This window comes from Ranitomeya variabilis, chromosome 4 (assembly GCF_051348905.1).
Source record: "Ranitomeya variabilis isolate aRanVar5 chromosome 4, aRanVar5.hap1, whole genome shotgun sequence".
NCBI lineage: Eukaryota > Metazoa > Chordata > Amphibia > Anura > Dendrobatidae > Ranitomeya > Ranitomeya variabilis.
Window position 1 is genome coordinate 20,689,856 of NC_135235.1, and position 26,540 is coordinate 20,716,395.

The 26,540-nt window shown below is 46.3% G+C and overlaps 1 protein-coding gene across 1 annotated transcript in view; it reads right to left on the reverse strand.

The window, feature by feature from the left end:
- The window catches only part of SORCS3 (sortilin related VPS10 domain containing receptor 3), a 694,652-nt gene that overhangs the window by 193,144 nt on the left and 474,968 nt on the right, over nt 1-26,540 (reverse strand). Inside the window, exon 6 of the mRNA XM_077258082.1 lies at nt 26,360-26,424. Coding sequence (XP_077114197.1) covers nt 26,360-26,424 — 65 coding nt within the window. The remainder of the gene's footprint in view (nt 1-26,359; nt 26,425-26,540) is intronic.

Genomic DNA, 26,540 nt, shown 5'->3' on the forward strand with positions numbered 1-26,540 from the left:
AGTGCAGAGAAGCTGAGACACCGGAGGACAGACACCGGAATGTAAGTATGTACTGTTTGTTTTTTTAACGTTTACGATGGTAACCAGGGTAAACATCGGGTTACTAAGCGCGGCCCTGCGCTTAGTTACCCGATGTTTACCCTGGTTACCCGGGGACTTCGGCATCGCTCCAGCGCCGTGATTGCAAAGTGTGACCGCAGTCTATGACGCTGGAGCGATAATCATACGACGCTGCGACGTCACGGATCGTGCCGTCGTAGCGACGAAAATTGCACTGTGTGACAGTACCCTAAGTAAAATAGAAATATACACAAAATGATACCCACATAGCATATCACACACCTCTGTATACAGTAGATAACACAGGATCCACCATTCACAATAGATGTCACAGCTCACCTCCTCCTCCTCCTGTACAATGACTGATGACACCTCTGTATACAGTAGATAACACAGGATCCACCATTCACAATAGATGTCACAGCTCACCTCCTCATTCTGTACAATGACTGATAACACCTCTATATACAGTAGAAAACACAGGATCCACCATTCACAATAGATAATTTCACAGCTCACCTCCTCCTGTACAATGACTGATAACACCTCTATATACAGTAGATAACACAGGATCCACCATTCACAATAGGTGATGTCACAGCTCACCTCCTCCTCCTGTACAATGACTGATACCACCTCTATATACAGTAGATAACACAGGATCCACCATTCACAATACAATAGGTGATATCACAGCTCACCTCCTCCTCCTGTACAATGACTGATAACACCTCTATATACAGTAGATAACACAGGATCCACCATTTACAATAGGTGAAGTCACAGCTCACTTCCTCCTCCTGTACAATGACTGATAACACCTCTATATACAGTAGATAACACAGGATCCACCATTCACAATAGATGATGTCACAGCTCACCTCCTCCTCCTGTACAATGACTGATAACACCTCTATATACAGTAGATAACACAGGATCCACCATTCACAATAGGTGAAGTCACAGCTCACCTCCTCCTCCTGTACAATGACTGATAACACCTCTATATACAGTAGATAACACAGGATCCACCATTCACAATAGGTGATGTCACAGCTCACCTCCTCCTCCTGTACAATGACTGATAACACCTCTATATACTGGAGATAACACAGGACCCACCATTCACAATAGGTGATATCACAGCTCACCTCCTCCTGTACAATGACTGATATCACTTCTATATACAGTAGATAACACAGGATCCACCATTTACAATAGGTGAAGTCACAGCTCACCTCCTCCTCCTGTACAATGACTGATAACACCTCTATATACAGTAGATAACACAGGATCCACCATTCACAATAGGTGAAGTCACAGCTCACCTCCTCCTCCTGTACAATGACTGATAACACCTCTATATACAATAGATAACACAGGATCCACCATTCACAATAGGTGATGTCACAGCTCACCTCCTCCTCCTGTACAATGACTGATAACACCTCTATATACTGGAGATAACACAGGACCCACCATTCACAATAGGTGATGTCACAGCTCACCTCCTCCTCCTGTACAATGACTAATAACACCTCTATATACAGTAGATAACACAGGATCCACCATTCACAATAGGTGATGTCACAGCTCACCTCCTCCTCCTGTACAATGACTGATAACACCTCTATATACAGTAGATAACACAGGATCCACCATTCACAATAGATGATGTCACAGCTCACCTCCTCCTCCTGTACAATGACTGATAACACCTCTATATACAGTAGATAACACAGGATCCACCATTCACAATAGGTGATGTCACGGCTCACCTCCTCCTCCTGTACAGTGACTGATAACACCTCTATATACAGTAAATAACACAGGATCCACCATTCACAATAGGTGATGTCACAGCTCACCTCCTCCTCCTGTACAATGACTGATAACACCTCTATATACAATAGATAACACAGGATCCACCATTCACAATAGGTGATGACACGGCTCACCTCCTCCTCCTGTACAATGACTAATAACACCTCTATATACAATAGATAACACAGGATCCACCATTCACAATAGGTGATGTCACGGCTCACCTCCTCCTCCTGTACAATGACTGATAACACCTCTATATACAATAGATAACACAGGATCCACCATTCACAATAGGTGATGTCACAGCTCACCTCCTCCTCCTGTACAATGACTAATAACACCTCTATATACAATAGATAACACAGGATCCACCATTCACAATAGGTGATGTCACGGCTCACCTCCTCCTCCTGTACAATGACTAATAACACCTCTATATACAATAGATAACACAGGATCCACCATTCACAATAGGTGATGTCACGGCTCACCTCCTCCTCCTGTACAGTGACTGATAACACCTCTATATACAGTAAATAACACAGGATCCACCATTCACAATAGGTGATGTCACAGCTCACCTCCTCCTCCTGTACAATGACTGATAACACCTCTATATACAATAGATAACACAGGATCCACCATTCACAATAGATGATGTCACAGCTTACCTCCTCCTCCTGTACAATGACTAATAACACCTCTATATACAATAGATAACACAGGATCCACCATTCACAATAGGTGATGTCACGGCTCACCTCCTCCTCCTGTACAATGACTGATAACACCTCTATATACAATAGATAACACAGGATCCACCATTCACAATAGGTGATGACACGGCTCACCTCCTCCTCCTGTACAATGACTAATAACACCTCTATATACAGTAGATAACACAGGATCCACCATTCACAATAGGTGATGTCACAGCTCACCTCCTCCTGTACAATGACTGATAACACCTCTATATACAATAGATAACACAGGATCCACCATTCACAATAGGTGATGTCACGGCTCACCTCCTCCTCCTGTACAATGACTGATAACACCTCTATATACAATAGATAACACAGGACCCACCATTCACAATAGGTGATGTCACAGCTCACCTCCTCCTCCTGTACAATGACTAATAACACCTCTATATACAGTAGATAACACAGGATCCACCATTCACAATAGGTGATGTCACAGCTCACCTCCTCCTGTACAATGACTGATAACACCTCTATATACAATAGATAACACAGGATCCACCATTCACAATAGATGATGTCACAGCTTACCTCCTCCTCCTGTACAATGACTAATAACACCTCTATATACAATAGATAACACAGGATCCACCATTCACAATAGGTGATGTCACGGCTCACCTCCTCCTCCTGTACAATGACTAATAACACCTCTATATACAGTAGATAACACAGGATCCACCATTCACAATAGATGATGTCACATCTCACCTCCTCCTCCTGTACAATGACTGATAACACCTCTATATACAGTAGATAACACAGGATCCACCATTCACAATAGGTGATGTCACAGCTCACCTCCTCCTCCTGTACAATGACTGATAACACCTTTATATACAGCAGATAACACAGGATCCACCATGCATTATGGGTGATGTCACAGCTCACCTATTCCCTCTTCCTCCCTTCACAATTACTTTTGCACTGACACATTAGATGCTTCGACAGAAAACATAGGATCTGAGTCTGTTAATTGCTGCTAATATACATGTGATGCTTCCTGAAACAACAGGAAGTTAAAGTCTTAAACAGCCCCAGTGGCCGATGTGAGAATTGCAGTATTTCTATTTTTTATTTTTACTACAGATTGTAATATTGAAAAAAAATTGATGAAAAAAAACCAAACAGACTCATCACGAAAACATGAATTAAGCAATATGTCAGTTTCAGAAGATAACTTCAGATCCTAAAAAAATCCACCCATCGCGAGCAGCACCAGGAGACTTCCAGGACTGAGGATTTTTCAGAACAGTCTTCCAAGGCTTCAAGGTCTCCTTTGTGTTTAAAAAAGAGGTGTGAGTGATAAAGTCTATGGCACCGAGAGCTGTTCTATATGGGGGTCATTGTGGCCAGCACACGTAGGGGACGGCGCGATCTGGGGTCTGAAGATCTGAGCCGCTCGTTGGTCGTCCTGAACCACAGTGACCACAGAGTAACAAGGGTGAAGATGACGGCCACAATTACCAGCGCAGAGGCTTCAGTGACTGCAGGAATACATTACAGGGGGTGAAAATAACTTATAGCTTATCCACAGCATAGATGATGAGTTATTGATCAGTGTGGGTCCGACCAGAATGGTCGATCTTTTATCCCTTTTAGAATGTAGTGGGACTGCACATAGGGATAAAAGTGAGCGATCAGGGACAAACATTCCCCATTCTGCTGATCAGTGCACTTCCCAGTGTTCGGACTTCCAGCAATCAATAAGTTATCATTATCTTGTAGACGGTGATACAGCGGGTGTCTGGTGAAAACAAGGTAACTGTTCAACTAACTCTCCTACCAACAGAAGAGCGGCTGTAGATCTGGAGAAGCGAGAGGACAGGCAGAAGTCCGGTGGTCACAGGCTGAATAGACATGAGAAGTTTGCTCCACGGAGGATCGAATTCAAGATGAATTTCTTGAAATTTGCAGCTCCATGTGAAATCGGACACTGAGATTCCCACCTAAAATGTGTTTTGCCTGGGACCACTTCTCACACTGCTAAAGCCTCAGAGAGCGGGCTAATGTTTGCTTTATAGCATGGAGTCACCTACTTACAATTCCCCATTCATGATTAAGTTGATCACATTGGATTTATCAATTCTGAGACATTGGGACTGAGCCGTCGGTACAGAATATCCTTTGGATTATGATCCTCTGACAGTATCCAAAAAACATTTTCTGATCAGTGATTTGTCCTTAATCTTTTTTAATGTTTGAAATGTGACGACTTTTTGCTGATTTTTTTTTCCTTCTGCTTTCCATTTGGCTCCAGGACTCGCCCCTGCAGACTGCGGGATACAAGACAAGAGTGAAGTCCCTTCACAGGTCCGTAAAAAAAAAGTACCGGAAAAGACAGCACCGGTGTTGTCAGTGCGTTGGATCAGTGCGCCATCCGTGTTTTACCGTTATGGATAAAGAAAGAATGAAATTACAAAGCTTTTCCGATAGTTTGTAAAGTTATACACGGACGGCACATGGATGGCACATGGACGACACACAGATGACCCACGGACGACCCAGGGATGGCACATGGACGGCACACGGAGAGCCCACGGACGGCACATGCACGATACACAGACGACTCACGGACGGCCCACGGACGACCCAGGGACGGCACATGTATGGCACATGGAGAGCCCAAGGATGGCACATGGATGACACACAGATGACCCACGGACGACACACAGATGACCCACGGACAACCCAGGGATGGCACATGGACGGCACACGGATGGCACACGGAGAGCCCACGGACAGCACATGGACAATACACAGACGACTCACGGACGGCCCACGGACGACCCAGGGATGGCACATGGATTGCACACGGAGAGCCCAAGGATGGCACATGGACGACCCACAGATGACCCACGGACGACACACAGATGACCCACGGACGACCCAGGGATGGCACATGGACGGCACACGGAGAGCCCACGGACGGCACATGGACAATACACAGACGACTCACGGACGGCCCACGGACGACCCAGGGATGGCACATGGATTGCACACGGAGAGCCCAAGGATGGCACATGGACGACCCACAGATGACCCACGGACGACCCAGGGATGGCACATGGACGGCACACGGACGGCACACGGAGAGCCCACGGACGGCACATGCACGATACACAGACGACTCACGGACGGCCCACGGACGACCCAGGGACGGCACATGTATGGCACATGGAGAGCCCAAGGATGGCACATGGATGACACAAAGATGACCCACGGACGACACACAGATGACCCACGGACGACCCAGGGATGGCACATGGACGGCACACGGAGAGCCCACGGACGGCACATGGACGATACACAGACGACTCACGGACGGCCCACGGACGACCCAGGGATGGCACATGGATTGCACACGGAGAGCCCAAGGATGGCACATGGACGACCCACAGATGACCCACGGACGACACACAGATGACCCACGGACGACCCAGGGATGGCACATGGACGGCACACGGATGGCACATGGACGACACACAGACGACCCACGGACGGCCCAGGGATGGCACATGGACGGCACACAGACAGCCCAAGGAAGGCACATGGACCACACACGGATGAAACCAGATGGCACACGGAGAGCCCACGGACGGCACATGGACCGCACATGGATGGCACATGGATGACACAGGGACAACCCAAGGAAGGCTCATGGACCGCACACGGATGACACCAGATGGCACACGGAGAGCCCACGGACAGCACATGGACCGCACACGGATAACACACAGATGGCACACAGAGAGCCCACGGACGACACATGAGTGACACACAAACAGCCCACGGATGGCACAGACAACACATGGATGGCACATGGAAAGCCCAAGGACGGCGCACGGATGACACACAGACGACCCACGGACGGCCCAGGGATGGCACATGGACGGCACACAGACGGCCCAAGGAAGGCACAAGGACCACACACGGATGACACCAGATGGCACATGGAGAGCCCACGGACAGCACATGGACCGCACACGGATAACACACAGATGGCACACAGAGAGCCCACGGACGACACATGAATGACACACAAACAGCCCACGGACAGCACAGACAACACATGGATGGCACATGGATCGCACTCGATGACAATCAGATGGCACACGGAGAGCCCACGGACGACACATGAACGACACACAGACAGCCCATGAACGGCACGTGGATAGCACATGAATGACACACAGATGACCCATGGACAGCACACGGATGACACAAGGATGACACACGGAGAGCCCACGGACAGCACATGGACGACACACAGACGACCCACGGACGACCCAGGGACGGCACATGTATGGCACATGGAGAGCCCAAGGATGGCACATGGATGACACACAGATGACCCACGGACGACACACAGATGACCCACGGACAACCCAGGGATGGCACATGGACGGCACACGGATGGCACACGGAGAGCCCACGGACAGCACATGGACAATACACAGACGACTCACGGACGGCCCACGGACGACCCAGGGATGGCACATGGATTGCACACGGAGAGCCCAAGGATGGCACATGGACGACCCACAGATGACCCACGGACGACACACAGATGACCCACGGACGACCCAGGGATGGCACATGGACGGCACACGGAGAGCCCACGGACGGCACATGGACAATACACAGACGACTCACGGATGGCCCACGGACGACCCAGGGATGGCACATGGACGGCACACGGACGGCACACGGAGAGCCCACGGACGGCACATGCACGATACACAGACGACTCACGGACGGCCCACGGACGACCCAGGGACGGCACATGTATGGCACATGGAGAGCCCAAGGATGGCACATGGATGACACAAAGATGACCCACGGACGACACACAGATGACCCACGGACGACCCAGGGATGGCACATGGACGGCACACGGATGGCACACGGAGAGCCCACGGACGGCACATGGACGATACACAGACGACTCACGGACGGCCCACGGACGACCCAGGGATGGCACATGGATTGCACACGGAGAGCCCAAGGATGGCACATGGACGACCCACAGATGACCCACGGACGACACACAGATGACCCACGGACGACCCAGGGATGGCACATGGACGGCACACGGATGGCACATGGACGACACACAGACGACCCACGGACGGCCCAGGGATGGCACATGGACGGCACACAGACAGCCCAAGGAAGGCACATGGACCACACACGGATGAAACCAGATGGCACACGGAGAGCCCACGGACGGCACATGGACCGCACATGGATGGCACATGGATGACACAGGGACAACCCAAGGAAGGCTCATGGACCGCACACGGATGACACCAGATGGCACACGGAGAGCCCACGGACAGCACATGGACCGCACACGGATAACACACAGATGGCACACAGAGAGCCCACGGACGACACATGAGTGACACACAAACAGCCCACGGATGGCACAGACAACAAATGGATGGCACATGGAAAGCCCAAGGACGGCGCACGGATGACACACAGACGACCCACGGACGGCCCAGGGATGGCACATGGACGGCACACAGACGGCCCAAGGAAGGCACAAGGACCACACACGGATGACACCAGATGGCACATGGAGAGCCCACGGACAGCACATGGACCGCACACGGATAACACACAGATGGCACACAGAGAGCCCACGGACGACACATGAATGACACACAAACAGCCCACGGACAGCACAGACAACACATGGATGGCACATGGATCGCACTCGATGACAATCAGATGGCACACGGAGAGCCCACGGACGACACATGAACGACACACAGACAGCCCATGAACGGCACGTGGATAGCACATGAATGACACACAGATGACCCATGGACAGCACACGGATGACACAAGGATGACACACGGAGAGCCCACGGACAGCACATGGACGACACACAGACGACCCACGAATGGCCCAGGGATGGCACATGGACCACACACAGTTGGCCCAAGGAAGGCACATGGACCACACACGGATGACACCAGATGGCACATGGAGAGCCCACGGACGACACATGAATGACACACAGACAGCCCACAGATGGCACAGACAACACATGGATGGCACATGGATGACACACAGACAACACATGAACGACACACGGACGACCCACGGACAGCACACAGACAGCCAACAGATGGCACGCGGATAGCACATGAATGACACACAGATGACCCATGGACAACACACGGATGACACAAGGATGACACACGGAGAGCCCACGGATGACACACGAACGACACACAGATGGCCCACAGACGGCACACTATGGCATACGGACGGCACACGAATGTCACATGGGTGGCACACGGACAGCACACAAATGGCACAAAGATGGGACACATAAGGCGCACGTACGGCACATGGATGGCACAAGGACTGTGCACTGATGCCATCCGTGCGCTCTACGTGTTTTTCACGGACCCATACACCTATAATGCCCTTTGTCATCAGTACTGCCAGAAAAAAATGGACACGTGAACTGGTCCATAGATTATAATGGGTGCGTGTGATATCCGTGAAGATAACAGATCCCACACTGCAAACAGGGACATGTGAAGGGGCCTCAGGTGCCGCTTACAGGACATAGTCATATCGGCCGAGGCAATGTGACCAATAATGCAGATTTCTAACTACAAGTCATTATTTTAGGACTTTTATTTTCTAAAGGTCCGATACCTTTTTATTTCTGAACTTTCTAATCACGGCATGTAAATGTGACGCTCTGAAAGCAGATAAACATTGGCGTGTCCTCGTCCCCGATACATTCCTCGCTGTCCGCAGAGATGAAAGTTTTGAAGGACTCCTGGTTTGGATGAAAACTTTGTGCACAGAACGTGTTCCAATTGATTGATCAGGGCCCCGGGAAGTGCTGACAGGTGCGGGGCTGCGGAAAGCTGGAGAGGAGCGGCAGGCTCGCGCTGCCAGATTGTAATGAATTTCATGACATTTCATCTGATCTTTTCAGAGAGATGAACGGATAGTTTCCAATTGTTGCTGAAAGAGGAAAGTTTAAGATGTCCAAAAAGCAAATCCAAATCACGGTGCCAGCTTCCCCGCGCTATCGGCAGGTTTGTGCACATATATCATCTACTCGAGTGCATTGCCGGCTACACTAAATTACAGTATTGAACACTGGTCAGCGGCCAGAATGAGCCAGCACCCTACAGAAACCTCAAAAAGGGACTTCTGAATTGCTGTTTATATGGATCATCCCCTGAGGGACACAGATATTGGGGGAGTGGTACCAAAGCCCTATGTGGTCCTCAAAATCACAGAGACTACATACCTGCAAGAACTGTTATTTGGGGTATCACCACCTGACCTCCTGAGGCATGCCCCTAATATCTACAGTATTGGAAAGCAACGCCCATGAGGTTCAGCACAGTGCCACAGCTTGGTGAGTTTCATATGCAATATGGATGGAAAATAGGCATCTCCGTGTATTCATTTCTGCTCACATTTGTCCATGTCTATGATGGGAATCACATCTTCAATTTATGAAAAACATCTGAATGAGACTTATCACTCAGAAAATAAATATTTGGCTGATAGAAGCTTACATTTGAGCAAAAATTTCCAACATTTCAGTTTTTGTTATTACTGAATGTAACTAAAACTACAAGCCAGATTCTTTGTCGGATTTACACCAGTTTTTGGCGGAAATAACGCTCGGTGACTTTGTGATTTGTGACAATTTGAATCATTTTTTTTCCAAGTCATCTTTTGTAGTTTACTCAGTTTTCTGATATTTTCGTCATTTTGTTTTTTTACAGATACTTTAGACAGATTCATGAAAAATTTGGTGCAACTTTGCCCCAAATTCCACTCCCCCCAATTTACCCCTGGAGTGATTTTACACACACAAGATTTATTTGCATTATTTTGCAAAACATGCGACTTTTCCAAAAACTGCATAACGAGATACAAACATAAAAAAAAGACAATTTGGGAATTGAGGAATCGTCTGCGTATTTTTGATTAATTTGGAACAAAAAAAAAAGCACAAGTCAAAAAATAAAAAAGTGAGATAAAAAACAGTAATGATGAACTGGACCCTTCGTCTCTTTGTGGACCGCACTGACTTTTCTCATCACTTTTTGAATTTGGTAATTGATGAGGTTTAGCTGTAGAGAACCCTCCATCCCATAGGAAGAAAGCAGTAGTTATGCAGTCTTGCTACACACTTTGCATTGGGTTCCAAGTTTTGGCTTTCTAATCTGTTTTTGTTCTTAGGCTGAAATGGTACGTTGAGATTTTCCTTTCTGTCTTGGTTGACGCTCCCCGGATTCCCAACCATCGGGATCTCCGGAGTCATCCTGTTGTTTGCAGATATTTTGCATGCAAAATGACTTTGCGGCGCTTTATCCGATTATGTGTAAATGTCAGGTGCGCGTCAGCGCTGCAGGCAATCGGCGGAATACAATTAGCCTTTGAATGGAGCCTGCGAGTTTAGATGTTAAAGGGAAGCAATTTATTCTCTTTAACTGCTGATAAGTAGCCTGAATGTTGCGTTCCAGGCCAGCGGTCAACACATTTTACATAAGAAAAACCTAATAAACGTGCACCCTCCTAAATTAACCCTTTATACTGGGAGGGGACTAGTGATTAACACAAGAGACAAATGGGGGCAGATATTCCACCGTCCCATTTGGTACTCGTCATATACCGATGTAGCGGAACTAAGTTCGGTATAAGACATTTGGTCGTTTTGTTACTTTGTGATCTTTTGTTCTAGGTATTGGCAGAATTATCGGTATTGCCATAATAATAATAATAATAATCTTTATTTTTATATAGCGCTAACATATTCCGCAGCGCTTTACAGTTTGCACACATTATCATCGCTGTCCCCGATGGGGCTCACAATCTAAATTCCCTATCAGTATGTCTTTGGAATGTGGGTGGAAACCAGAGTGCCCGGAGGAAACCCACGCAAACACGGGGCCATACAATTATAATTGCAACTGGGCATCCCCAAAGAAGAGTAAACCAATAATAATCCTGATTTAGGGATCTGGTTCCTTTACAGATGGAGGATTTTGGGATCTAATCCAAGGTAGGATAAAGAGGTTTGAATTAATTTAGTGGTCTGGAATCTGATGTAATTATGAGGTCCAGCCTGGGGTCGGAACTAATTATGAGGTCTGGGGTATGAAATAATTCAGGGCTGTGGTCTGAGGGTCTGCGTTAATTTTGAGACCTGGTCTGAGGTTTAGGAGCAAGGTCTAGGGTCTGAATTCAGGGTTCTGATCTGGGGTCTGACTTATTTAAGAGTTCTAGTCTAATCTGGGACCTGAATAACTTAATTTTCGGCCTCTTTGAGGTGGTCAGCTTAAAACCCACCCCAAATAGCTGAATACCACCGAAAAATGATACCACAGAGCAAATTGTGACTTCATCTGCATCATGGTAGTCAATGACCCGATCAGTGAATACTCCCCAATCCCATTTTCCAGGGCTTCAGATGTAAGTCCCAACAAAGCCACAGATGTGGGTAAAACGCGATGTGAACAGAGCCTAGGGGTACTGAGCGCTCTATCGATACACCCTTCGGCCATAGCAAGGGCTTACACAGAATATCCAGTAGTGTTTTTAGTTTCAAGTGAGAAATTCTACTCCCAAAACGGACATTTTCTAACTGGGAAATTACACATTTTTAAGGTCAACTTCGAGGGACCCCTTCACAATAAATAAATAGCAAACAGCAGACCATATGCCATGTACCGTGCTAGAAATAAACCGTTCTCCATAACTTAGAGGTCTGGAGTCTACATCTGCAAGTGTGGCCTCACGCTTTCATATTTAGCTATTGGTCAACCATTCAAAAGTTTGGTATGGGGACCAGTGTTTTCCAGACACGGCCCAAGTAAAGGATCAGGTTCCACCACCGTAAGATCTTCCAATAGGTCCAGATCTGAGCACGATAATGAGAACACTACTTGGTCCATCAGAGCCAGTTGTTGATTTTCTAAATTGTATCTCTAGAATCTTGTTTTGGGGTTATGCCATAAATATCCCCTAGTCTTTAGTATCAACATGATCAATGATAATGACAGAGCTTACAATTTAACTGTAAGTGATAATCAGGGTCAATCTGGTTCTTCATATTGACCCTAGAACACTCTCCGGTGGGTCAGCAAGTCCAGCAGAAGACAACCCTACTTGGAGATGACTTTAGAGTTGACCACTTGCTCCATGGGTTTATATGTCATGGGTCTATATCTTATGGCCTTATTTATCATGCGCCTATATCTCATGGGTCTATATCTCATGGGTCTATATCTCATGGGTCTATATCTCATGGGTCTATATCTCATGGGCCTATATCTCATGGGCCTATATCTCATGGGCCTATATCTCACGGGTCTATATCTCATGGACCTATATCTCATGGGTCTGCATTTCCTGGGTCTGTATCTCAAGGACCTATATCTCATGGACCTATATGTCATGCGCCTATATCTCAAGGATCTCTATCTCATGGGTCTATATCTCATGCGTCTATATCTCACGGGTCTATATCTCATGGGTCTGTAACTCATGGGTCTGTGTCTCATGAGTCTGTATCTCATGAGTCTATAGCTCATGGCTCTATATTTCATGGCTCTATATCTCATGGGTCTATATCTCATGGGTCTGTATCTCATGGGTCTGTATCTCATGAGTCTATATCTTATGGGTCTGTATCTCATGAGTCTATAGCTCATGGCTCTATATCTCATGGGTCTATATCTCATGGCTCTATATCTCATGGCTCTATATCTCATGGGTCTATATCTCATGGGTCTATATCTCATGGGTCTATATCTCATGGCTCTATATCTCATGTGTATGTTAGATATTATAGATCATATATGATACACCTGGAGTGATTGGGATATAATTAACACACGTTCTGTAAACATGGAGCATAGACCCCCGAATTAACTCCTCCATTGGATCTGAGGACCATCGATCTGGTTCTGTCCCTCTGGGCACAGCTCGAATCCGATGTAGTAAATGATCTAATCACCCAGTTTCTGCTTGGAAGGTTCATTGTAGGATCATCCTGACTCCGATGATTGAGCTGAGCTCTGTCCTAGGTGCCCGGCTGCATCACTCTGAGTCTGGTCAAATCTCGTATTCATAAAAGAAGGATCATGATGAAAGTCAAAGATGAGATACAATAATCATCAAAGACAACACAAAACACAAAAGGATCATGATCAATGGGCTCCATGAATATTAGATGAGGGATTCCGCCACATGGACCTGATGTTGCTGGTGAATTCTGCCTGATCTGCAGGAGCGGAGAGGTGGAGGGCTCATTATAGTGGGGATATAATGGATAGGACGGGGGCTGGGCGCACCTGGAGGGGCCGCGTTCCCCTATATACTCTCACATTACCCTGATAATGCCAACGCCAACTGCCTCATCGCCATAAATTCTCCTTAATATCGACCTTAGATGTGTCAGAGAACGCTGTTACTGTAACTGTGTATCTAACCTTGTGTGATACCGTCTGCTGAACCGTGTATCTAACCTTGTGTGATACCGTCTGCTGAACCGTGTATCTAACCTTGTGTGATAAGTCTGCTGAGCTGTGCATCTAACTATATGTGATACCGTCTGCTGAGCTGTGTATCTAACCTTGTGTGATACGTCTGCTGAGCTGTGTATCTAACCTTGTGTGATACCGTCTGCTGAACCGTGTATCTAACCTTGTGTGATACCGTCTGCTGAACCGTGTATCTAACCTTGTGTGATAAGTCTGCTGAGCTGTGCATCTAACTATATGTGATACCGTCTGCTGAGCTGTGTATCTAACCTTGTGTGATACGTCTGCTGAGCTGTGTATCTAACCTTGTGTGATACGTCTGCTGAGCTGTGTATCTAACCTTGTGTGATACCGTCTGCTGAGCTGTGTATCTAACCTTGTGTGATACAGTCTGCTGAGCTGTGTATCTAACCTTGTGTGATACCGTCTGCTGAGCTGTGTATCTAACCTTGTGTGATACCGTCTGCTGAGCTGTGTATCTAACCTTGTGTGATAGCTCAGCAGACGTGTGTATCTAACCTTGTGTGATACCGTCTGCTGAACCGTGTATCTAACCTTGTGTTATATCGTCTGCTGAACCGTGTATCTAACCTTGTGTGATACCGTCTGCTGAACCGTGTATCTAACCTTGTGTGATACGTCTGCTGAGCTGTGTATCTAACCTTGTGTGATACCGTCTGCTGAGCTGTGTATCTAACCTTGTGTGATACCGTCTGCTGAGCTGTGTATCTAACCTTGTGTGATACCGTCTGCTGAGCTGTGTATCTAACCTTGTGTGATACCGTCTGCTGAGTTGCGTATCTAACCTTGTGTTATATCGTCTGCTGAGCTGTGTATCTAACCATGTGTGATACCGTCTGCTGAGCTGTGTATCTAACCTTGTGTTATATCGTCTGCTGAGCTGTGTATCTAACCATGTGTGATACCGTCTGCTGAGCTGTGTATCTAACCTTGTGTTATATCGTCTGCTGAGCTGTGTATCTAACCATATGTGATACCGTCTGCTGAGCTGTGTATCTAACCTTGTGTGATACCGTCTGCTGAGCTGTGTATCTAACTATGTGTGATACCGTCTGCTGAGCTGTGTATCTAACCTTGTGTGATACCGTCTGCTGAGCTGTGTATCTAACCATGTGTGATACCGTCTGCTGAGCTGTGTATCTAACCTTGTGTTATATCGTCTGCTGAGCTGTGTATCTAACCATATGTGATACCGTCTGCTGAGCTGTGTATCTAACCTTGTGTGATACCGTCTGCTGAGCTGTGTATCTAACCTTGTGTGATACCGTCTGCTGAGCTGTGTATCTAACCTTGTGTGATACCGTCTGCTGAGCTGTGTATCTAACCTTGTGTGATACCGTCTGCTGAGCTGTGTATCTAACCTTGTGTGATACCGTCTGCTGAGCTGTGTATCTAACCTTGTGTGATACCGTCTGCTGAGCTGTGTATCTAACCTTGTGTGATACCGTCTGCTGAGCTGTGTATCTAACCTTGTGTGATACCGTCTGCTGAGTTGCGTATCTAACCTTGTGTTATATCGTCTGCTGAGCTGTGTATCTAACCATGTGTGATACCGTCTGCTGAGCTGTGTATCTAACCTTGTGTTATATCGTCTGCTGAGCTGTGTATCTAACCATGTGTGATACCGTCTGCTGAGCTGTGTATCTAACCTTGTGTTATATCGTCTGCTGAGCTGTGTATCTAACCATATGTGATACCGTCTGCTGAGCTGTGTATCTAACCTTGTGTGATACCGTCTGCTGAGCTGTGTATCTAACTATGTGTGATACCGTCTGCTGAGCTGTGTATCTAACCTTGTGTGATACCGTCTGCTGAGCTGTGTATCTAACCTTGTGTGATACCGTCTGCTGAGCTGTGTATCTAACCTTGTGTGATACCGTCTGCTGAGCTGTGTATCTAACCTTGTGTGATACCGTCTGCTGAGTTGCGTATCTAACCTTGTGTTATATCGTCTGCTGAGCTGTGTATCTAACCATGTGTGATACCGTCTGCTGAGCTGTGTATCTAACCTTGTGTTATATCGTCTGCTGAGCTGTGTATCTAACCATATGTGATACCGTCTGCTGAGCTGTGTATCTAACCTTGTGTGATACCGTCTGCTGAGCTGTGTATCTAACTATGTGTGATACCGTCTGCTGAGCTGTGTATCTAACCTTGTGTGATACGTCTGCTGAGCTGTGTATCTAACCTTGTGTGATACCGTCTGCTGAGCTGTGTATCTAACCTTGTGTGATACCGTCTGCTGAGTAGTATCTAACCTTGTGTGATACCGTCTGCTGAGCTGTGTATCTAACCTTGTGTGATACTGTCTGCTGAGTAGTATCTAACCTTGTGTGATACCGTCTGCTGAGCTGTGTATCTAACCTTGTGTGATACCGTCTGCTGAGCTGTGTATCTAACCTTGTGTGATACGTCTGCTGAGCTGTGTATCTAACCTTGTGTGATACGTCTGCTGAGCTGTGTATCTAACCTTGTGTGATACCGTCTGCTGAGCTGTGTATCTAACCTTGTGTGATACCGTCTGCTGAGTAGTATCTAACCTTGTGTGATACCGTCTGCTGAGCTGTGTATCTAACCTTGTGTGATACCGTCTGCTGAGTAGTATCTAACCTTGTGTGATACCATCTGCTGAGCTGTGTATCTAACCTTGTGTGATACCGTCTGCTGAGTAGTATCTAACCTTGTGTGATACCGTCTGCTGAGCTGTGTATCTAACCATATGTGATACCGTCTGCTGAGTAGTATCTAACCTTGTGTGATACCGTCTCCTGAGCTGTGTATCTAACCATATGTGATACCGTCTGCTGAGCTGTGTATCTAACCTTGTGTGATACGTCTGCTGAGCTGTGTATCTAACCTTGTGTGATACGTCTGCTGAGCTGTGTATCTAACCTTGTGTTATATCGTCTGCTGAGCTGTGTATCTAACCATGTGTGATACCGTCTGCTGAGCTGTGTATCTAACCTTGTGTGATACGTCTGCTGAGCTGTGTATCTAACCTTGTGTGCCTCTGTCAGCCAATCATATACCAGGATGGGGGACATATATATCTGAAAGGGGACCAAGATGGGGACATTACTAAATAATTGGGGACAGCGTGTATGTCCTTATTGATTTAGAACACTAAAAGGGCCCATACATCTGACCAAAATGCAGGGGATTTGGGGGCCGGGTCCTAATTTTGCATCTGGACCCATGGGCCCGGAGTCGCGCCACTGTCAGCCCATCATGTCTGATACCATCTAAGAGAAGCACACAGCATGGATCCTCATTATAAAGTCATTTAAAGGGACAGTGCTCTACAGAGTGTTGCCTTTAGGACCATAATTAACCCTGTAGCTTCTGTTTTCGTCATATCTGTAGATTTTACCCCTAAAAATCCTTAATTATTAGAAATCGCCCCACATTTGTCCATTCATGAACTATCCAGAAATCTGAGAGGTAGAAAGAAGCAGAAAGCAGCAGGATCGGCGGAGACGCCGCCGGGGCAAAGTAATTTCATATATCCATAAACGTGGCAGAACGGAAGTTACTGTAATCCTCCTGATTTCTTTAATTAGGGATTACTTGCTTTAATGTGCAGTAATTGCTCGGTCTTCACGTGGACGCTTACAACTTAATTAATCCTTTGGGTAACACTTTTGTTGTAGATAAGACGGAAAAAGTCGACTTTGGCGCGTGCGAGACAGCGAAATATGAAAGACGGCTCCTCACAGGAAACAAATTATTACATGTATTATTAAAGGAGGCTCGTCAATAAGGGAGAGGCCGGAGGCTGCCGCGAACGGCACAATGGCGGGGGATACCAGGACCATGGGACATCACATCGGGGGTCCGGCACAACACCTTCATCTTGGGGCAACACAAACTATAATGGGTCTCATCAGACAGTGAACGCTCCCAACAGATAAGGTGTAAGGTGGTCTCTTTGTACTTTACTAGGTGAATCACATGAAGGAGCCGTGATCTGTGTGTGAGGGTCCGCGGGGACGGGGGTCTATAAGCCGCAGGTCTGGATCTGCAGCACCGAAGCACAGCTGAAAATCCATCTATGTCCACAATAGGAGATATGGCGAAAAACAGCAGAGCTTCATAGACTAGTGTGCAGGAAAAGTGCTGCAAAGGAAAAAGCTCCAAAAAAGTGTGAAGACAGAGGTGATCTGTAAGAATGAACAAAATGCAAAGTGAATGAAAAACAGAGAAATGTAAATCGCATTGGTATCTGGTGACCGCCCGTCACCTCCATCATCAGTATCTGGTGACCGCCCGTCACCTCCATCATCAGTATCTGGAGACCGCCCGTCACCTCCATCATCAGTATCTGGTGACCGCCCGTCGCCTCCATCATCAGTATCTGGTGACCGCCCGTCACCTCCATCATCAGTATCTGGTGAACGCCCGTCACCTCCATCATCAGTATCTGATGACCACTAGTGATGAGTGAGTGTACTCCTTGCTCGGGTTTTCCAGAGCACGCTCGGGTGACCTCCGAGTATTTGTGACTGCTCGGAGATTTAGTTTTCATCGCGGCAGCTGAATGATTTACAGCTACTAGCCAACTTGAATACATGTGGGGATTCCCTAGCAACCAGGCAACCCCCACATGTACTCAGGCTGGCTAGTAGCTGTAAATCATTCAGCTGCGGGGATGAAAACTAAATCTCCGAGCAGTCACAAATACTCGGAGGTCACCCGAGCGTGCTCTGGAAAACCCGAGCAAGGAGTACACTCACTCATCACTAGTGACCGCCCATCACCTCCATCATCAGTATTTGGTGACTGTGTAACGTCCCAGGAAGCCGGTTGTTACAGTGGTATCGCCTTCCTCAGGGTGATGCCATGCCTGGAAGCGACAGGGATCCCCTTAACAGGTAAGATGCACATAGAACACTGTTCTGACTCCAGGTCAGAAGGGAGAGCTTTAGACCCGGTTTCAGGGGAGCTTTCCTATATATTCTGGCTGGAGGAGGAGTTAGGGGTGAGTCTGTGAGGAGAGCCGGAGCTAAGCAGACACGCGGCTCTGCAGCTCCTGACAAGAGTCAGGCAGATTGTAAGAGACAGTGAGGGGAGAAGGAGCAAAGGAGAGGAAAGATACTGGGAGTGGAGCTGCGAGTGGGTTCACTCTAGGATGAAGCGCAGAAACTGGAGGCCGGAATTCCGAGGTTGTGGGGGTAACTGTATGCCCCACAGCAGAAACCGGAGGGCAGGAGATTCCAAGTCTCCTGGCCACAATTGGACCCGAAGGCACAGCAACAGAATAGAGCCTGGAGTCACCACAAGAAGGGACATCTGTAAAAAGGTGCAAGTTGCCTGCTATGTGGGTAGTATCCACCTAAGAGGACAGATTGAGACAGGACCTTGTGTGAAGCCTTAGGCAGCAAGGGACTGAGAACACAGCGCAGTAAGGAAGGCTTCCAACCCCACCTGGCTAGGGGGATTCCGAATTGCTTCCAGGCTTCCTGGATTCCAAAGACCACCTGTACCCTGGACTGTGCCTGCATTCTACCAGTAAAAGATAAAGAGACTGGAACCTTGTGTCCTCCAATTCTTTCCTGCACTGCACTAGTCATACCATCCAATCTGCAATACTATCATCCCCAGTGGACCCCTTTAAGCAGTGTTGGCCATCCCTGCCGAGTACCACAGGTGGCGTCACGAACATTACTACATTAGACTTTATTCCCTTTTCCATTAACCACTTTTTTTGGATGCCCAGGGCCACGGACCGGGTCACTGCCACCGTGACCACCCCTTTAAGAACAGAAACGGCCCGGTACCGAGTACCCCATGGTCCTAGCAGGTGCTCCAACTGCCTATCACCTCCATCATCAGTATCTGGTGGCCGCCATTCACCTCCATCATCAGTATCTGGTGACTGCCCGTCACTTCCATCATCAGTAGGTGGTGGCCACCCGTCACCTCCATTACTTCTTCTCGCCACTTGTACTCAGGTTATGAAGGATCTCGGTGGCAGCAGATTGTTCCAAACATCTTGGAGACCTGACCCCAGATCTTCTGTGTATGAGAATTGTGTGGATCCTTCTGTCTCTTCATGGATCCAAGAAAGAAGGGATGATGTGAGATCAGGGATCTGTGGGGCCGGATCATCACCCCTAGGATTCCTCGTCATTAATGACATTGTCTGGATGTTGGGGGTTGTTGTCCGGCTGTAGAATATATTTGGAGCCAATCAGACGCCTCCTGATGACATTACATGATGGATAAGTGTCTGCCAGGATTTCTCAGCATTGAGGACACCATTAATCCTGACCAAACCAAAAACACCATTCACTGAAATGCAGCCCCAAATGCAGGACCCTTCACCGGGCTCCACTGCTCCTGCAGACCCTCATTATTGTGCCGCTCTACGGACCTTCAGGAAGAAGCTGCTTTTGTTACCGCCGAATATTTCACATTTTGACTGATCCATCCGCAGACTTGCTGACATTAGTATTATATGGCAGTATTATTTACATAGAGCACAGAGTTATTATATGGCAGTATTATTTACAAACCGCAAAGAGTTACTAATTACAGTAGTTATTATGTGGCTGCATTATTTTAAGGCTCAGTGCACACGTCAGGATTTCTTCAGGATTTTGTCAAGATTTTCCATCAGTATTTGTAAGCCAAAACCAGGAGTGGAACAATTAGAGGAAAAGTATAATAGAAACATATGCACCACTTCTGCATTTATCACCCACTGCTGGTTTTGGCTACAAATACTGATGTAAAATCCTGACAAAATCCTGAAGAAATCCTGAACGTGGACACATACCCTCATACTGCATAGAGTTATTAGTTAGGCACTATATGGTAGTATTATTTAGCAGTTGACAGCATTATATGGCGCTATTATTTGGCAGTTGAAGGCATTATATGGCGGTATTATATGGCATTTGAAGGCATTATATGGCAGTTGATGGCATTATACACTCACCGGCCACTTTATTAGGTACACCATGCTAGTAACGGGTTGGACCCCCTTTTGCCTTCAGAACTGCCTCAATTCTTCGTGGCATAGATTCAACAAGGTGCTGGAAGCATTCCTCAGAGATTTTGGTCCATATTGACATGATGGCATCACACAGTTGCCGCAGATTTGTCGGCTGCACATCCCAAAGATGCTCCATACAAGGCAGGATGGATCCATGCTTTCATGTTGTTTACGCCAAATTCTGACCCTACCATCCGAATGTCGCAGCAGAAATCGAGACTCATCAGACCAAGCAACGTTTTTCCAATCTTCTACTGTCCAATTTCGATGAGCTTGTACAAATTGTAGCCTCAGTTTCCTGTTCTTAGCTGAAAGGAGTGGTACCCGGTGTGGTCTTCTGCTGCTGTAGCCCATCTGCCTCAAAGTTCGACGCACTGTGCGTTCAGAGATGCTCTTAGGCCTACCTTGGTTGTAACGGGTGGCGATTTGAGTCACTGTTGCCTTTCTATCAGCTCGAACCAGTCTGCCCATTCTCCTCTGACCTCTGGCATCAACAAGGCATTTCCGCCCACAGAACTGCCGCTCACTGGATTTTTTTTCTTTTTCGGACCATTCTCTGTAAACCCTAGAGATGGTTGTGCGTGAAAATCCCAGTAGATCAGCAGTTTCTGAAATACTCAGACCAGCCCTTCTGGCACCAACAACCATGCCACGTTCAAAGGCACTCAAATCACCTTTCTTCCCCATACTGATGCTCGGTTTGAACTGCAGGAGATTGTCTTGACCATGTCTACATGCCTAAATGCACTGAGTTGCCGCCATGTGATTGGCTGATTAGAAATTAAGTGTTAACAAGAAGTTGGACAGGTGTACCTAATAAAGTGGCCAGTGAGTGTATAGCGGTGTTATATGGCAGATGAAGGCATGATATGGTGCTATTATTTGGCAGTTGAGGGCATTACATGGCAGTATTTGGCAGTCGAAGGCAATATATGGCAGTTGAAGGCATTATATGGCAGTTGAGGGAATTATATGTTAGTATTATTTGGCAGTTGGAGGCATTATATGGCGGTATTATATGTAAGGCAGTACGTAGGTATAAGCATTGCATATTTTCTGTGAGTGCGTTTTTTGCATTAGACCCATTAGACGTCCGCGACAAACACCAACACATCGTATGGTAAAGGTCGTCTGCTGCCATTTCTGTGCTCAGTATTCCTGCCCGGCAGCCACTTGTTGGTTTTCTCTAATCCTTTCCACACCAATAGACCGGAGCGCTCTGGAGGTTCAGCTGAAAAGAGGCAAATATTAAAGAAACATATTCCAGGAATCGGAGAATGTCTGGGGGTCGTGCGCTTCATAAACAAGACGAGGGTGGAAAATCCTGCACCAAATAAGGGAGAAGCCGAAAGAAATGCTCCAATGGGGCCGAGCTTTACCCAGTGACTGACAGCACGGGGAGCCACTAACAGGCAGCAGGGCAGCAATGCAGGCAGCGAAGAAATGCAACAGGGAGCGAACAGAAAAATTAAACAGTCACTGCTACACCTACAGAGAGCAATAGTAAGTGCACACTGCTTAAAGGAAGGTAACCTGATAATATTCACTGCAGGAATGAGAACGATAATGTTCCCCACTGATCACCAAGGATCACTGTATATACAGTATATAAACCCTACAAAAGCCGAGTCACTGTGTACATACATTACATTACTGATCCTGAGTTACATCCTGTATTATACTCCAGAGCTGCACTCACTATTCTGCTGGTGCAGTCACTGTGTACATACATTACATTACTGATCCTGAGTTACATCCTGTATTATACCCCAGAGCTGCACTCACTATTCTGCTGGTGCAGTCACTGTGTACATACATTACATTACTGATCCTGAGTTACATCCTGTATTATACCCCAGAGCTGCACTCACTATTCTGCTGGTGCAGTCACTGTGTACATACATTACATTACTGATCCTGAGTTACACCCTGTAATATACACCAGAGCTGCACTCACTATTCTGCTGGTGCAGTCACTGTGTACATACATTACATTACTGATCCTGAGTTACATCCTGTATTATACTCCAGAGCTGCACTCACTATTCTGCTGGTGCAGTCACTGTGTACATACATTACATTACTGATCCTGAGTTACATCCTGTATTATAGTCCAGAGCGGCACTCACTATTCTGCTGGTGCAGTCACTGTGTACATACATTACATTACTGATCCTGAGTTACATCATGTATTATACTCCAGAGCTGCATTCACTATTCTGCTGGTGCAGTCACTGTGTACATACATTACATTACTGATCCTGAGTTACATCCTGTATTATACTCCAGAGCTGCACTCACTATTCTGCTGGTGCAGTCACTGTGTACATACATTACATTACTGATCCTGAGTTACATCCTGTATTATACCCCAGAGCTGCACTCACTATTCTGCTGGTGCAGTCACTGTGTACATACATTACATTACTGATCCTGAGTTACATCCTGTATTATACTCCAGAGCTGCACTCACTATTCTGCTGGTGCAGTCACTGTGTACATACATTACATTACTGATCCTGAGTTACATCCTGTATTATAGTCCAGAGCGGCACTCACTATTCTGCTGGTGCAGTCACTGTGTACATACATTACATTACTGATCCTGAGTTACATCCTGAATTATAGTCCAGAGCGGCACTCACTATTCTGCTGGTGCACTCACTGTGTACATACATTACATTACTGATCCTGAGTTACATCCTGTATTATACCCCAGAGCTGCACTCACTATTCTGCTGGTGCAGTCACTGTGTACATACATTACATTACTGATCCTGAGTTACCTCCTGTATTATACTCCAGAGCTGCACTCACTATTCTGCTGGTGCAGTCACTGTGTACATACATGACATTACTGATCCTGAGTTACATCCTGTATTATACTCCAGAGCTGCACTCACTATTCTGCTGGTGCACTCACTGTGTACATACATTACATTACTGATCCTGAGTTACATCCTGTATTATACACCAGAGCTGCACTCACTATTCTGCTGGTGCAGTCACTGTGTACATACATTACATTACTGATCCTGAGTTACATCCTGTATTGTACTCCAGAGCTGCACTCACTATTCTGCAAATACAATTTTGCATCTAATGTTGCTGTCCATCTGAAGATAATAATATTGAATCTGATGCCCTCCTTGGCCAATCCCCCACAGACCTGTTCTTATATATGACCCCACCTATGGACACTTTTTTTCCTGGCCTTATGTTGACAGACCAAAAACATCTGAAAACGCCCGGACAGCTAATTACTGTACACTGGACGCACTTCAGCTAGTAATTGGATTACCGGATATTCAGTGCATCAAGACGGAAGCGGAGGAGAAACTCGTCAGTATTAGGTAAGTATCAGAACGGAGCCTGGGAAAGATAGGTGCGGGTAATTGCTCGATTTTTTTTTATTTTTACCAATCTGAACCCCTTCAATAGTATCAATAGTACATTTCACTGATTGGACAACCCCTTAAAGGGTGCACAAAGCAATCAAGGAAAATGTAGCAAATTATAAAGTATTTAAACACTTTTCACATCGGCTTAGATATTCATGGAATGTATGTAGAAAATAAGAATCTGTAAAACACTTTAGATTTATTATATTTGGTCCAAAATGCGATATTTGATATTTTATATTGGAAATGTTATCATCAGTAAAGAAACAATGTAGCGCAGTCTGCGAAGGCCAGAATACGAAGGAGAGGCTTAAAGCAGCACGGAGGGGCTGTCTGCAGGGAATTTACTGTTTACCAACACTGTTCTCCTTGTTTTGTTACTTAAAGGGATTTTCCAATGTTTAGAAAAGTAGAATTTAAATTATTTCTCAAATGTAATTTAAATTCCACTTTTCTAAACATTGAAAAACCCCTTTCAGCAAAATAATAAAACAAGTACTCTCCCTCCTCCTCTCCAGCTTTGCGTCTCTGTTGCTCTTCGTGTTTTTGTATTCTGATGCAGCCTAAACATCCGTGAGCTCAGTGATTGCCTGCAGCGGTGATGCGCTCTATTGATCTCAAGTCACACCTGCAGCCAAAGCACAGTGACCGCTGCAGTGATGGGGAGCTGGCATTGCAGTGGGGGAGTACGTATTTTACAGCACAGGGATCATTCAGGGAACACTTTTCGAAAAGTGTACTACCCCTTTGAGGATGTGTAATCTTTTGTATCCAATTTTTCGCTCTTTTTCATTGTTCTCGTTCTTAAATACAGAAAAATGAAGCGAATTTGCTAATATTGGTCAAATAAATCCCTGTCCAGTCAGCACTGGAGCCGCTGGGTCTTTCTTGCATGAGCAGCTCCATAAAAAGGGATTCGGCTTATCAATTTCTATAGATAGAAAAATGCTTAAAAAAAATGTTCACTTTGGCATTTAACACTGATTTTTATTTACCCGCTGTTCCTTAAATAAAAAAAATAAAGTATCTACATAAAGCCTTGAATCAAATTTTGCTTCCCATTATGTGTACACAGCTCCTATGCAAATCTATGTGTTTCCATGGTTACAGACTACAACTGAACCCAGTGTAGTCTGGTACCATAGTAATCTGTTACTCTTTCCTCACTTAGGCTCCGTTCACACTATGAGCTTTGGGGGAGTTTTTGAGTTTTTTGACTAAAACTTTTTTTTTCAAAAATAAAGCAGCGTAAAAAAAAAACTCATTAAAAACGAATTGTGGTAATGTGGCCTTATTATAGGTTATCAAGGAGAGATGTCAGAGTGAGCGAGGTAGTAACTGGAGATACATAACTCTGCAGGGAGCTGTGTACACAAAACGGATGGGCATTTATAACTAAGATTATTCACAAAGATGTTTAGACTATTTGAATTCTAATAAAAGCAAACTGGATTGGGAAAGTGAACATGCCCTTTAAATATTTTTTTCATTTTGAGTAATTGGTAAGGCTGAAAACACAAAGGTCTTACGACCAGCTTTGGTGCTGGCTGGACACGCTGGGATTTGCAGTGCTTTAGGCATGCAGTGTAGGCTACGTACGGAGCTCTCCGGCGTTAGCTGTCAGACACAAACCTTCTTATGCTGCTCAGTTAAAATGTAAATGTGGGTATTAAAAATCTCATCATTCTGCATTGTGAAAAAACCACCAAGAGTGGCATTGTGCCCGATGTGGCGGTACTCACGTCCGTCAGCCGTCCGCGCCTCCATGTGCACGAGGTCAGGTTCCTTATCTAAGCCCATTACCGACCTACAGGAATGGAAGCGAGAGAAGGAGAGACGACACAATGAGATTCTTTCAGCACAGGCCGGACGAGGAGATAGCCGCATTATTAAACGCCATTGTGTTTTAATTGCATGATCAAT